The sequence below is a fragment of the Mauremys mutica genome, chromosome 16 (assembly GCF_020497125.1).
Source record: "Mauremys mutica isolate MM-2020 ecotype Southern chromosome 16, ASM2049712v1, whole genome shotgun sequence".
NCBI lineage: Eukaryota > Metazoa > Chordata > Testudines > Geoemydidae > Mauremys > Mauremys mutica.
Window position 1 is genome coordinate 21567452 of NC_059087.1, and position 13399 is coordinate 21580850.

The 13399-nt window shown below is 37.3% G+C and overlaps 2 protein-coding genes across 4 annotated transcripts in view; one reads left to right on the top strand and one right to left on the bottom strand.

The window, feature by feature from the left end:
- Positions 1-13399, top strand: part of RSPH14 (radial spoke head 14 homolog) — a 187731-nt gene that overhangs the window by 94405 nt on the left and 79927 nt on the right. The gene's annotated exons all lie outside the window — the stretch shown is intronic.
- The window catches only part of GNAZ (G protein subunit alpha z), a 92736-nt gene that overhangs the window by 68370 nt on the left and 10967 nt on the right, over positions 1-13399 (bottom strand). Inside the window, exon 2 of one of the 2 annotated variants that reach the window (XM_044989976.1) lies at positions 11780-11966. The exons of the other annotated variant lie outside the window; for it this stretch is intronic. Coding sequence (XP_044845911.1) covers positions 11826-11966 — 141 coding nt within the window. The 3' untranslated portion in view covers positions 11780-11825. Of the gene's footprint in view, positions 1-11779; positions 11967-13399 lie in introns of those variants that run through there. 2 annotated transcript variants of the gene reach the window in all.

Sequence of the window (13399 nt, forward strand, 5' to 3'; positions counted from 1 at the left end):
CTTCCTCCACCTTCACCAAGTCCTCTGGGAAGTATAACTCAACCAGATCAGAGGAGTTGGTCCAGTGAGCTGACAAATGTACACAAACTGAAAAAAGAACAAGAATTAAACCCTAAATTTGGACCCTGATCCTGCAATCAGTTTTAGAAAGTTCTGCTTTTGAACTGTTGCATCATGATGTGTAAACATCCCATCCTGTATGGAAACATGGGTTAGCATCTTATATCAATCTAAAACCAGTCTTTGGTTTAAGCTGAAGTTGTTGAGGTTCTGAACAGGCACAAGTGCCCATGTGTGCAGATTCAGTTGCAAAATCTGAGTCTCATTTTGCAAACGTACTCAGCTTCTGTGGGAGAAGAAACATGTCATTCAGTAGTGACTCTTGCAGCCAATTTAGGAGTGATGTCATTGTGCTGTCAAAGGAGTCCTGATTTGTCTTCCACAATTAGGAGGATAGTAGCTCTGATGTGGACCTTTGAAGGTGGAAAATGTTAAAGAGGGAATATAGCGAGCACTGAGGTCTCTGTAGGGATCACAGAAGACTCCATGTGGAGAAAAGTGTGTTGATATGTATGAAGAATATCTGGCTCTCTTATATAAATGCATTGTTTCTGGGGTTTTTTTTGAAGATCACAGGGGCCTCTGATTACAATATAGCATTCTGTACATTTTCATGTAATGAATTTAAAATAAAGACAGACAATCACTAGGAAAGAGTTACAGATATAAAATATGAAGTCAAAATGCTTTGTTTTGCCTTGCCTCTCTAACTAAAAAACAACCTGATATGAACCAAATTGTAACAGGCCAAAGATTAAGGTTTAGAATGTAAACACTGACAGTTTTACAGAAGTTAAATAAAAGAATGGAAGAAATAAGAGAAAACAATCACAAAACTTCTGGAGAATAATTAAATCAGATTTTTTTTTAAAAAGAACAGATCTTGTTGGGCAGACTTGATTCATTGGTTTGATAGAGCTGCAAAAATAGCAGAGGAAGAGAAAGGCAACATATCTGAATTTTAGTAATTGAAACTGTACTCTCAAAATTACTTAATATTGGGTTCGATAGGAACTCTACCAATAGACAAAGTGTCTGGAAGACCAAATGAAAGGGGAGTGCTAAATACAAATCATCAACTTTAGAGGAAGCATCTAGCCAGATACCACAGGGATCTGTTGTATGTCCAGGCTTATTTAATATCTTAATTAATGATAGAAAAGGGAGTACATAGCATGTTAATGAAATTCACAGATGGTACTACATAGGAACACATTTTAAACACCAGTGAGAATACAGAAAAAATACCAAAGGATTACAATTAAAACTTTGTGCCAGATTCTAATCTCATTTGCACCACTGTAAATCTAGAATAATTCCATTTTAGTCAGTGAAGTTACTCTGGATTTACACATTGGTGTAAATGAAACCAGGATCTGACCTTGAGCCTTGGGCTGAAAATAACAAAATGAAATCAGGTTATGAAACTGCAAATTATTGCATCTGGAGGGAACATTTTCAATGAGATGGAGAAACAGAGAAAGAAGTAATGCTAAGAGAGGGTCTGGTCTAACCTTTGAACCTATCTATGCAGGAACATAGTCTTATGTCTATATCCATACTTACAATCAGGCAGTTTTAAAATATGCTTGTTCTGTTAGTCCCAATGTTTCCCGAGATTGATTCCCTCAACAAACTGGCTCTATTTGCCACTTTTCACTAGTGCCGGCCAGTTCATATGGGATGCTCTAATGATATAGCCAAACAAATGGATAAAATATTGCCAACCTTAGGAGATCAAAAATCATAACCCAGACCCTCAAAATCATGAGAGTGACCCAAAAAAACATGAGGTTTTCTTTAAGTCAAATTATGTTTTTTAGTTTGTCTTTTGACCTGCCCTATATTCATCTTCCACTGTGAGAGAGAGAATTTCACGTTGAAAAGTCAGTCTTAAATGCATACAAAAATAGACACCTCTACCTGGCTGTTCAGATGGATATTTCACTTACCCTCTCCTCACCTCTGAGACTGAGGAATTGCCTTCCATTTTCTATTATAGTCTTGACCAAGCAACAACACTTCTCTCTTTCCTGCTTCCCTAGGACTCCTCTACCTGTAACCCAGCAGCACTACTTCCCCGACTACTCTCCCACCCTGCCACCAGCTGCCCTGGGACCTTCTTTCTTCTGTTGAGCCATACATGAAGGCAGGGCTCAGTGGCAGGGCAGGTCTGTGTCAGGAGGCTCTCGCACACAGCTCTGCCTATGTGCCCAACCCTGAAAATCATGGCATTAGAATAACTTCTTGAGTCATCACAACAGCTGCTCCTGCAGGCTCCAAAATTCTGTTATTCATGATCAGTTGACAAGAGTGGCAATACTGCAATACTTCCTTCCCCTGGCTGCTCAAAGGGGACTCCTTTTATCCACCACTACACCCAAGCTGGGGGAGCCACCATTTTATCCTCTCCCACCTCCATCAGCCTCCCTTCCTGCCCCCACATCCCTCCTGTACTCCATTTCCCTGCAACCTCTAAATCTGCCTCCTGCTCCTCCCATCTATTGTTTACAGTGTCTCTGCTGCTCTTCACAGTTCCTGTGTCCTGTCTAGCCCATGACCCATAGAGTGGCAGCCATTTGACATTTAGTTGCAATCTAACTGTAAATAGTGAGATGTGGCAACCAACTTTATTAAGGGCAGCCTTTCTTCCACATGCACATAGACTGTAGGGAAATGGCAGCCATCTTGCTGATTTCACCCCCATTGACAGTAATAGAAGGTGGCCACTTTGAATACAGGACAATTTGCATGTTGGCAGCCTTTCATAATGTATTCATGAGACAGGTAAAAACCCCAAATCACTAGAGTTGCAATAAAATCATGAGAGTTGGCAACACTGTGGATATTCTATTGAAAGCAGCCATTCCTTTAGCAGTGAAGGTATTAACTATAGTAGCCTTGCATTCTTCTTCTTCTTCTCATTCCAATGCATCTTTTCAGACACAGGGAACAGTACAGCATTGCCATTCATTCCTGTCCTTCCTTGGTTGGTTTGTTCTTCCATTAAACCTGTTCTGGTCATGTCCCTGTGTACAACATCCCACTATCTAGTTAATGACTGGGCTCTAGGACTGACTGACCTTGGTTGTGTTTGCATAATTTTTAGGGCTGTCAAGCAAAAAATTAATCATGATTAATTGCACTGTTAATAAAAGAATACCTTGTATTTAAATATTTTTTGATGTTTTCTACATTTTCAAATATTTTGATTTCAATTATAACACAGAATAGAAAGTGTACAGAGCTCACTTTATATTTATTTTTGATTACAAGTATTTGCATTGTAAAAAAAGAATATTTTTCAATTCACCTAATACAATTACTGTAGTGTAATCTCTTTATCGTGAAAGTTGAACTTACAAATGTAGAATGCACAAAGAAAAATACATTCAAAAATAAAACAATGTAAAATTTTAGAGCCTGCAAGTCCACTCAGTCCTACTTCTTGTTCAGCCAATTGCTCAGATAAACAACTTTGTTTACATTTGCAGGAGATAAAAGCTGCCCGCTTCTTGTTTACAGTATCACCTGAAAGTGAGAACAAGCATTCTCATGGCACTGTTGTAGCCGGCCTCGCAAGATATTTATGTACCAGATATGTTAAGATTCATATGTCCCTTCATGCTTCAACCACCATCCCAGAGGACATGCATCCTTGCTGATGATGGGTTCTGCTCTATAACAGTCCAAAGCAGTGCAGACGGACGCATGTTCATTGTCATTATCTGAGTCAGATGCCACCAGCAGAAGGTTGATTTTCTTTTTTTGTGGTTCAGGTTCTGTAGTTTCCTCATCGGAGTGTTGCTCTTTTAAGACTTCTGAAAGCATGCTCCACACCTCGTCCCTCTCAGATTTTGGAAGGCACTTCAGATTCTTAAACCTTGGGTCGAGTGCTGTAGCTATCTTTAGAAATCTCACATTGGTACCTTCTTTGTGTTTTTTTAAATCTGCTGTGAAAGTGTTCTTAAAATGAACATGTGCTGGTTCATCACCCGAGACTGCTATAACATGAAATATATGGCAGAATGCAGGTAAAACAGAGCAGGGAACATACAATTCTCCCCCCTGGAGTTCAGTCACAAATTTAATTAACACATTATTTTTTTAATGAGCAGGGAAGCATGTCCTCTGGAATGGTAGCCAAAGCAGGAAGGGACATACAAATGTTTAGCATATCTGGCATGTAAATACCTTGCAATGCCAGCTACAAAAGTGCCATGCAAATGCCTGTTCTCACTTTTTGGTGACACTGTAAATAAGAAGAGGGCAGCATTATCTCCTGTAAATATAAACAAACTTGTTTGTCTTAGTGATTGGCTGAACAAGAAGTAGGACTGAGTGGAGTTGTAGGCTCTGAAGTTTTACATTGTTTTGTTTTTGAATGCAGTTATGTAACCAAAAAAAATCCACATTTGAAAATTGCACTTTCATGACATACAGATTGCACTATAGTACTTCTATGAGGTGGACTGAAAAATACTATTTATTTTGTTTAGCATTTTTACAGTGCAAATATTTGTAATAAAAATAATATACATTTTGATTTCAATTACAACACAGAATACAATATATATGAAAATGTAGAAAAATATCCAAAATATTTAATACATTTCAATTGGTATTATATTGTTTAACAGTGTGATTAAACCTACAATTAATCATGATTAATTTTTTTAACCATGATTAATGTTTTTAAGTTAATCTCATGAGTTAACTGCGATTAATCAACAGCCCTACTTATTTTCTTTGGTATCCTATCATCTGTTTATCTTCTGTGGTATCCCTCCATCTTAATCTTTTCAATTGCAGCCAATCCTGTATCCTGACTTCACATTCTACTCCCCTTCTAACTTAATTTGTCTTAAAATCATTCCACTTTACAATTGCCATCTTCTGAATAATTCTCGTTTCTACTGCCTCCAGCCTTATGATGTCTGTTTCATTTAATGCAGCTGCTTCCAGATCATAGAGTAATACTGTTAGTACACTGGTTTGATAAATTTTCAGTTTAGGACCGAACTGTATTTACCAATCCATAATCTCATCAACTTTTGTACAGTACTTGTAGCTAAAGGGCATAATCTTTTAACCTCATCCTTGATGGAACCATTGGCACTAACCAAGCTTCCCAGGTACATCTAAGATTTTACTTGTTCTACGACTTCACCACTGTGACATTTCAACATTATCTGTTGTCCCTTTTCCAAAATGAAATCACATTGTGTTCTTGGCATTTATTGTAAATCCTCGTTGACTATACCATTTTTCATTAATTTAAACATATCAACCAGTTGTACAATGTTACCTACATAAGGAGCTTAACTCTAGATCAACAGTGTCATGCCCTCCAACTAGTCCACCATTCTTAACATATTGAAAAGTTATGGTGATTCCATGCCCCGGACCTACACCAAACTCTGATTTGAACTAGTTGCTTAATTTTCCACCAATTCTGATGGAACTACAGGAATCTTCATGCATAAAAAACTTTTATAATTGCAGTTATCCAATCTGGAATACCATATGATTTTACTACTTTCCATAATGCATCCCTCCAAACCAAATCAGATGCCTTTGTGAAGTCAATGAAAACAGCAAACATCTTCAATCCCCATTCTCGCTTTTTTCCCCCATCAATTGTCAGTGTCAATATCTGATCAATGCAACTTTGATTTGGTCTGAAGCTATACTGTTCATCTCCCGCTACTTCCTTTAAAACTGGCCTTAATCTGTTGACAGTTAGTTTCATCATTATTTTTCCCAGTACTGATAATAAGCTTATACCCCTAGAATTATTTGTATCAACAGGATCTTCTTTCTTGAGGATGGGTACAACTATTGCCTTTTATCCATTCATCCAGTACTTCCCATACCTTCTTATGTATTGTTCCTAATGATTTCATAGTACTTATCCCACCAGCTTTCAGCAGCCCAGCTGTTATACTGACTATCCCTGCAGCTTCCCATTTTTAACTGCTTTACTGCTCTATTTCTTCTTCTGATGGCAGTTCAGTGTTGATATCCATTCTGCATTGCAAACTGACCTATTCATCTAGCATGTCTAGAATGCTTGCACCCTGATGAACTACAGGTTTCAGCACTTTGTCAAAATGCTCCTTCCATATTTCCAGCACCTCTTTGGCATTTGTTGCCAGTTCACCAGTAACTTATCTTACGACCTGCATCACTGGCCTCTGTGTTTCTATACAACTTAACCTTTTTGTATATTATTTTATATCTTGTTTTCTTGATGCCTGCTCCAATTTTTGTGCCTCTTCTTCCCAGAGCTTTTGGTTATCCAGTCTTTGTGATTCCTCACTACTTTGCACAATGCTTTTACTTCTACTTTCCCAGTAGTCTTGCTTCTTTACATTTTTCCTGTAATATTTTGTTTCATTGCTTGTCCAAGCTTTTCCTTGTTTCTTTACATTTTCCAGTAACTTCATCCGCTGTATTTTGTGTCTCTTCCTTGAAAGCTCTCTTATCACTCTATAGTGAGATTTCTTCACCACCACAAATTAATGGCCTGAAACATCCTCCAAGGGTCATCTTGTATGCCTTCCTCACAGATCTATTCTTAACTTATCAAGATCAGATTTTGCCTTGCATGGTCAATCTTACTTCTGACATTTCCTAACTTTTGATTCTTGACTTTGCAACCTTAAACTTCTTGTATTTTTTTTTGTATGAAATAGGTAGGTAGTTGAATATCAGAGTAAAAGGTCATAGACGGGGTTAACAATAAAACAAAGAGGAAGAATCACAGAATCATAGGACTGGAAGAGACCTCAAGAGGTCTTCTAGTCCAGTCTCCTGCACTCATGGCAGGAATAAGTATTATCTAGACCATCCCTGACAGGTGTTTGCCTAACCTGCTCTTAAAAATCTCCACTGATTGAGATTCCACAACCTCCCTAGGCAATTTATTCCTAGAGATATTTAGAAAGGAGTAGAAGGTCAAGAATTGAACCCAGTAGTACTTTGTAGAAGAGGGATGTTAATGCAGAGGAAGTGCCAGACCCAGAAAAAGGGAAAGAATGGTTAGATAAACTGAAGTGGGTCCATGACAGGAAGGAAACAGACACATTTTTAGCTAAGATGAATAAATAGATGGTGTGGTCTACATTGTCAAAGTCTGTACTGAAATCAAGGAGAATGAGGAGAGACAAGAAGATGTTATTCATAGACATGAGGTAAGATTGCTGACTTTACATAAGAGAGACATCTGTTCTATTGGAAGAGCGAAACAGAGAAAGTTTCTGGATAAAATGTTAAACTGTTGTGTGTAAGGTGATGGTAGAGATGAGAGAAGGCTACTTGCTTAAATATTGTGTAGGAAAGTTTAGGTTAGTGAGGAGGTGGTCATTAGAGAATGTCACAAGTGCATAAATAATGATTAAAATGATATTAATTGCTAAATTTAAGGGTTTGTGAGGCAGTGCATACATATGGTACTAGGAAAGTGCTGCAGTGAGGAAAGAAATGGAGAAGCTTTAAAATAGGTTTGTGCTTCAAAAATATTTATATAGCTTTCTTTTTTTAGATCCAGCACAGGAATAGGTTTTCCAAAGATCTAAATCTGATTATCAGATGGCTGTGAGCAGCTCTTTAGCCAACTTTTGTCCAAATTTTACTTTTTTTAAAGAAGTAAAAATTCATATTCTTATTAAACGTCCCATCTCTATTTTTTCACATTTGATTACATTCCTCTAAAAACACATCTACTAAAAACTAATATTTAGCTGTTAATTATTTCTTCGCCCTTTTCCCTTAAGTTGTCTCTCTTCTTTCTTTGGCCCTGGTTTGAAGCTATAGTGCAGACAAGTTTGTTATAATAATTTTTGAAAATGGTTAAGCACATATCTGCTTAACAATTTCAAGTATTCACACTGCCAAATCCTGTTATGGATAATGGTACTAGTGCATCCATGTTGAACAAGGTTCAGAAATACCATGAATAGCTGTGAAAATGGGGATGAGTTAAAATACACACTTCTCCAGAGTGACACCATATCCACTAGGTAGAAGAAAATAGGAGTCCACCCAGGGATCCCAACATCAGACAGGGAAAAAGATTAATCCTCTGCTCAGGGGTACCCATGGCTTTAGCAGCAGCTGTTTGAAAACTGTTTTAAATGTGGCTACAAGCTCCAGGGTTAACAGGACTTGAGATGCAGTATAGCTGTAGCCGTGTCAGTCCCAGGATATTAGAGAGACAAGGTAAGTAAGATAATATCTGTTATTGAACTTGAGATATGCAGTTGAAATCTTTACCACTTACCTTGTAAATATACTAATGAATAAATGGACACAATGTTTTTGGATTTCACAAGTGATTTTTTGTCAGCTTTGCCAGAAAACTTTTTTCTTGTCCATTAATGAATTTAATAAAAGTCTCAAGTTTTTCTAAGTTTGGAAATTTGATTTTCACTAACTCAGATAGGGTGGCCTCAGTGAATTTTTCCATGAGAAAAATATTTTAAGCACACTTGTAATTTCAAATGCACATTTTCTTTTTTCCTTTCTTTTTTTTTTTTGGTAAAGCAGTAACACCTCAGAAATGTTTATATTTTTACTTGACAAATTACTGGCATTTTTAACAAAATGCAGGCTACTCCCTGGATGAAAATTAACTGTGTATATTTAAAGTTCTATTTAACCAAATTAAGTTGAGGCAAACTATATTTGAAAATCTAACCTTATAACACTAAAATGGTCTCTGAGCCAAACTCATAATTTCTGTTTTCTCTCAGTATGGGAAATATTTGTGTGTTTGGACTATAGATATTTTTTAAATTAACGTGTACTGTTGTTGACTGCTGGAAGAGCTAATGGATTCAGTAAACTAACCACATTGGTCAATAATGGTCCATTTGAGCCATGTGACTTTTAATAGTTTACTTTCAACTCTGCATATTGTATGATGGACTGTGCCACTGAAGTTGTTTTCCTGTTCTACCTTAGGGTGACCAGTTGTCTGTTTTTTTTTACTGGAACACCCAATCGAAAAGGGACCCCAGCAGCTCTGGTCAGCACCGGTGACCAGGCCGTTAAAAGTCTGGTCGGCGGTGCTGCAACACTAAGGCAGGCTAGTCCCTACCTGTCCTGGCTTGCACCATGATGTACCCAAGAAGTGGCCAGCAGGTCCAGGTCCTAGGTGGGAGGGGCGGGGGATGGGGCAGGAGGCCCCATGTGCTGCTCTTGCCCGCAAGCACAGCTCCCTCCAGCTGGCACCTCCCCCCAGCTCCCATTGGCCGGTTATTGGCCTTAGTATAAATGAGATTGTCATCCTACAATTTTAGGAAGCAGTGAGTGAACAAAGCCCTTATTTAAAACACAGGGAGCATTAGTAATAGCAAACATAAGAAAAAACTATGAAATTCCCATGGAAGGTAAAATGCTTGTTGGTTGTGTGTGTAGGTCCAATATATTAAATAGCGTTTCCCAGTATAAAAACCTGTTTAGAGAATCTTTTTTAAATGGTGCTGATATACGGCCCTCTCCCACACTGATGTGTCTCTACATGTCCACAGCAGGATATATTCATAGGGATCTATGACATACAAGATTATCTGTTAGTTCATAAAGTCTAAGCCTTCAAAATGGCAAGCACATTGACCTCACTAAGACACCATCCTCCACACTAATTATGCAGAAATAAATGGTCAAAAGTGTCTCAGTTCTGCCTTTCAATGGTGGATCTTGTTACATGGAATTAATTGGGATTTCAATGAGATGAAATGGGCGTAAAGCAAACAAATATATAGCCCCATAAAGCTGAAAGAGAAAGAACACTCACATGAAAAAAATCCCCTCTGATTGTAGATGCTTTTACCATGCAGAGGAGGGTACATAATGCTGTTATTTCGTAATGGAAAGCAATAAAATCAAGTCATTCTTATCTTCTCAAACCCTGAAATACAGTACTTCATGTGAGGGGAAAGGATACACTCATCAGTAGCTATATAAAGTAGTTCCTTGTTATTTGTAATATGACATCTATTTCTCACTGTTAATATTTCATTGTGGGTTTTTATTATGGGTTGGAGTAGGAAAATATTCAATTATTCTCATCCATTCAGGAAATCAGAATTAGTAATCCATAAAGGCTGGTCTGAGTATTTAGGCTTTTTTTTTAAAACCAGATGATCTAAACAGAAGCTTGGAATGAATAAAAACAGTCAAGGTTGAATTACACAAGGGATTAATTCAATCCCTAGAGCCACAGGTGATGTAAAAATCTCATCAGTAATTGGGTATGTATAAGTGTAATTTTCACACCAAGGAGAGGGAAGATGGAGTTGGAACAGAAGAAGATACTGCATGGAGATCTGCTTTCTCTCATACCTTCCAAAACACTGAATAAAGCAGACAGTTACGTTTCCTTCTACCACCCTGCCCTTCTGTCTGGTGCAGAGTGTGCTCATATTCATTTACTGATATGTAACTTACTCTACAAATTCACAGATAATGTATGTTGAACCCCGTTTTGGGTCTAAGGCTACATGTTCAAAATGACATGACCCTATCATGTGGCCAAAACCAGGATAGGCACACAAGGTTATTTTCCAAAATAAATAAATAGAGAAATCCACAAAGATGGAGCAAATCCACACAGAATCACAGTTACTTTAATTTATCACTTCTTAAAAATGGGTGGATCTAGAATTCTAGGCATACACTGTGCAAATGTCCTTGTGGTTGAGCAACTTTAGGTGAATGAAACCCAAACTGAATTGGCTCTACATTAATAAAATACAGCTAGAATGACTTGACTCACCTTCTAAAATATCTTTAGGGATTTGGATATAGAGAGCAATCCCTTACAAGGATAAATCTCACAAGGGCAAACTGACTCACAGGAGTACAGTCGCCTCATGTTTCAGATAAACATTGTTTACATGTATGATTCAAACAGTATATTGAATTTTAAAAAGCAACTTGGAAGGATCAGACACGCAAAAACCAGTCTTTATCTGTACTTCTAAAAGTCATACATACATTAACTGTTAGGCAAGAGATTCATAGACATACAAATCTAGGACTACTATTGTAAGAAGCAGCAGTCCCTATATGAGACTAAATGACATGGTTTTATCTTATCTATTTTAGGAATTGTAGGTTCTATTGAAACTATATGGACATGAAGTGTATTGTAGGAGTGCTAGGAAGAAATAAGGTGGTTATGCCGAATTTCTGTAATGTAAATAAGACTTATACGGTGGGTATTTTGCTTTGCATTAGTGTTTAAGCATAGTTCTCTAGAAATATAAAGGTGTTAATTTCAGTTCTCAGTGTTGAATCGCTTTTAGAATGAGTCTATATAGATTAAGTGGCTGCACCTCATACAGTAACGATAAACATCTCAGGCTTTGACAATCTGAAATGAAAATACAGTTTCTAGTGATATTATTTGGTTGTATAAACAAACCATTATCAGTCTTCTACAGTAAGATGCATCACTGGAGTTATCAACTTGGTTTTGTGCAATTAAAAGGAGATAAGCTCTTCTTGCTATGTATTTAATGTGACCATATGTAGTGTTGTTCTTTTCCACTGTAACTACAGATATTCAGAGCATTTCTGGGCATTGAGAACATTCTATAGAACACAAGGAACAGGATTTTCTAGGGACTCCCCTCCATGTACAGAGCACACGATTAAAAGATAAGAAGTGTAACTCAAATTGCACACTAGAAGGCCGGGTATTTTTACAGGAATGATGTCTTCAGCAAATTCCTGGGGTTGATCGTTTTAATTGGTCATTCCAATTTGCAGCAAGATTTCCAGGATTCAATGTGATGCTTACATACTTCGAAGAAGCTACGTTCACACAGTTGTCCATCTGATATATTTATTAGTTGTCCATAGTCTTTTTTATCATAACAGCCACACATTGAATCCTTTATAAGGAAAAAATGAAAATGAGAAATCAAAACCAGAATTCCAGTTAGTGTCTAGGCATTATTCACATGAAACACTGAAGTTATCTGGGCTATGCTGCTCTTTAAAGTTCACAAGAAATGCCCTGAAATACTACATAAAAGTGAGAATATCTGAACAGTTTAAACTGCTGCTTTCCTGAGATTCCCAAGATGCCAAGTTTAATGGAAGGATATTTCTCCTAAAGAAGTACTTAGCAATATGGACTTTTATCATTGATACCAGCAAGTACTAATAAGGTTCTGCATACTGTATACTCATAATTTCCCTTCAGTCTTGAGAGCTATTATTAGTATTGTGGGAAAAGAGCTGCATGTCTAAAAGGCTCTTTAATACCCTGTACTCTGAAAAGCTGAAGTATCTGAAAAAGCAAACAAGCCTCTGGTGCATATTGTTAAAAAAATATTTAAAAAATTCTCTACTTAATCAATAAAAAAAATCCTGAAAGACGACAAATGGGCTTCCTGTTCAAACTGTATCTTGTGCTGGATGGCAGAGGTTTTCAGAGGTAATTGGTACTAGGAAATAGAAGGACCTTAATTTACAGCATCATGTGGCAAAACACTTTCATTCTGCACAAGACCTACTGCAGTCTGGGTTTTTATTGCAGCATTATGGAAATATCCAAAACACAAGACCCAATAATACTGAGGAATGTAACTACCCAAACATCTGTTGGAAATGTAATACAGCAAAACACAAATTTTCCAAGTTATTAAATGTATTGAGAACAGCTTTTTGTTTCAGCAACTGGAAGAAACAATCAGGGGACCACCACTTGAGATTTGATTCTGACCAAATAGGAGGAATTGGTTGCCAATCTGAAGATGGAAGACAATTTGGGTGAAAATTATAGATTTCCTGATTCTAAGGAAAGGAAGGAATCAGAGCAGCAGAAAAGGGACAGACTTCCAAAAAGCAGACATTAACGAACAGAGAACTGATAGGTAAGGTCCCATGGGAAGAAAATCTAAGGGATAAAGGAGTTCAAGAAAGCTATATTAAAGCCACAACTGCAAACTATCCTGATGCGAAGGAAAGTTAGGGAGAATAGTAAGAGGCCATTATAGCTACAATCAGGAGCTCATTAATGACTTGGATGTAAAAAAGGTATCATACAAAAAGTGAAAACATGGATGAATTGCTAATGAGGACTAAAAAAGAATAGTACAAGCATGTAGGTACAAAATCAGAAAGGTTAAGGTACAAAATGAGTTACACCTAGCAAGGGACATAAAAGGCTATAAGAAGGGATTCTTTAAATACATTGGGAGACAGATGAAGAAAAGTATAGATCCTCTATTTAGTGGTGAAGGAGAGCTAATAACTGATATCACAAAGGTGGCTGAGGTGTTTAATGCATATTTTGCTTTAGTCTTCACTAAAAAGATTA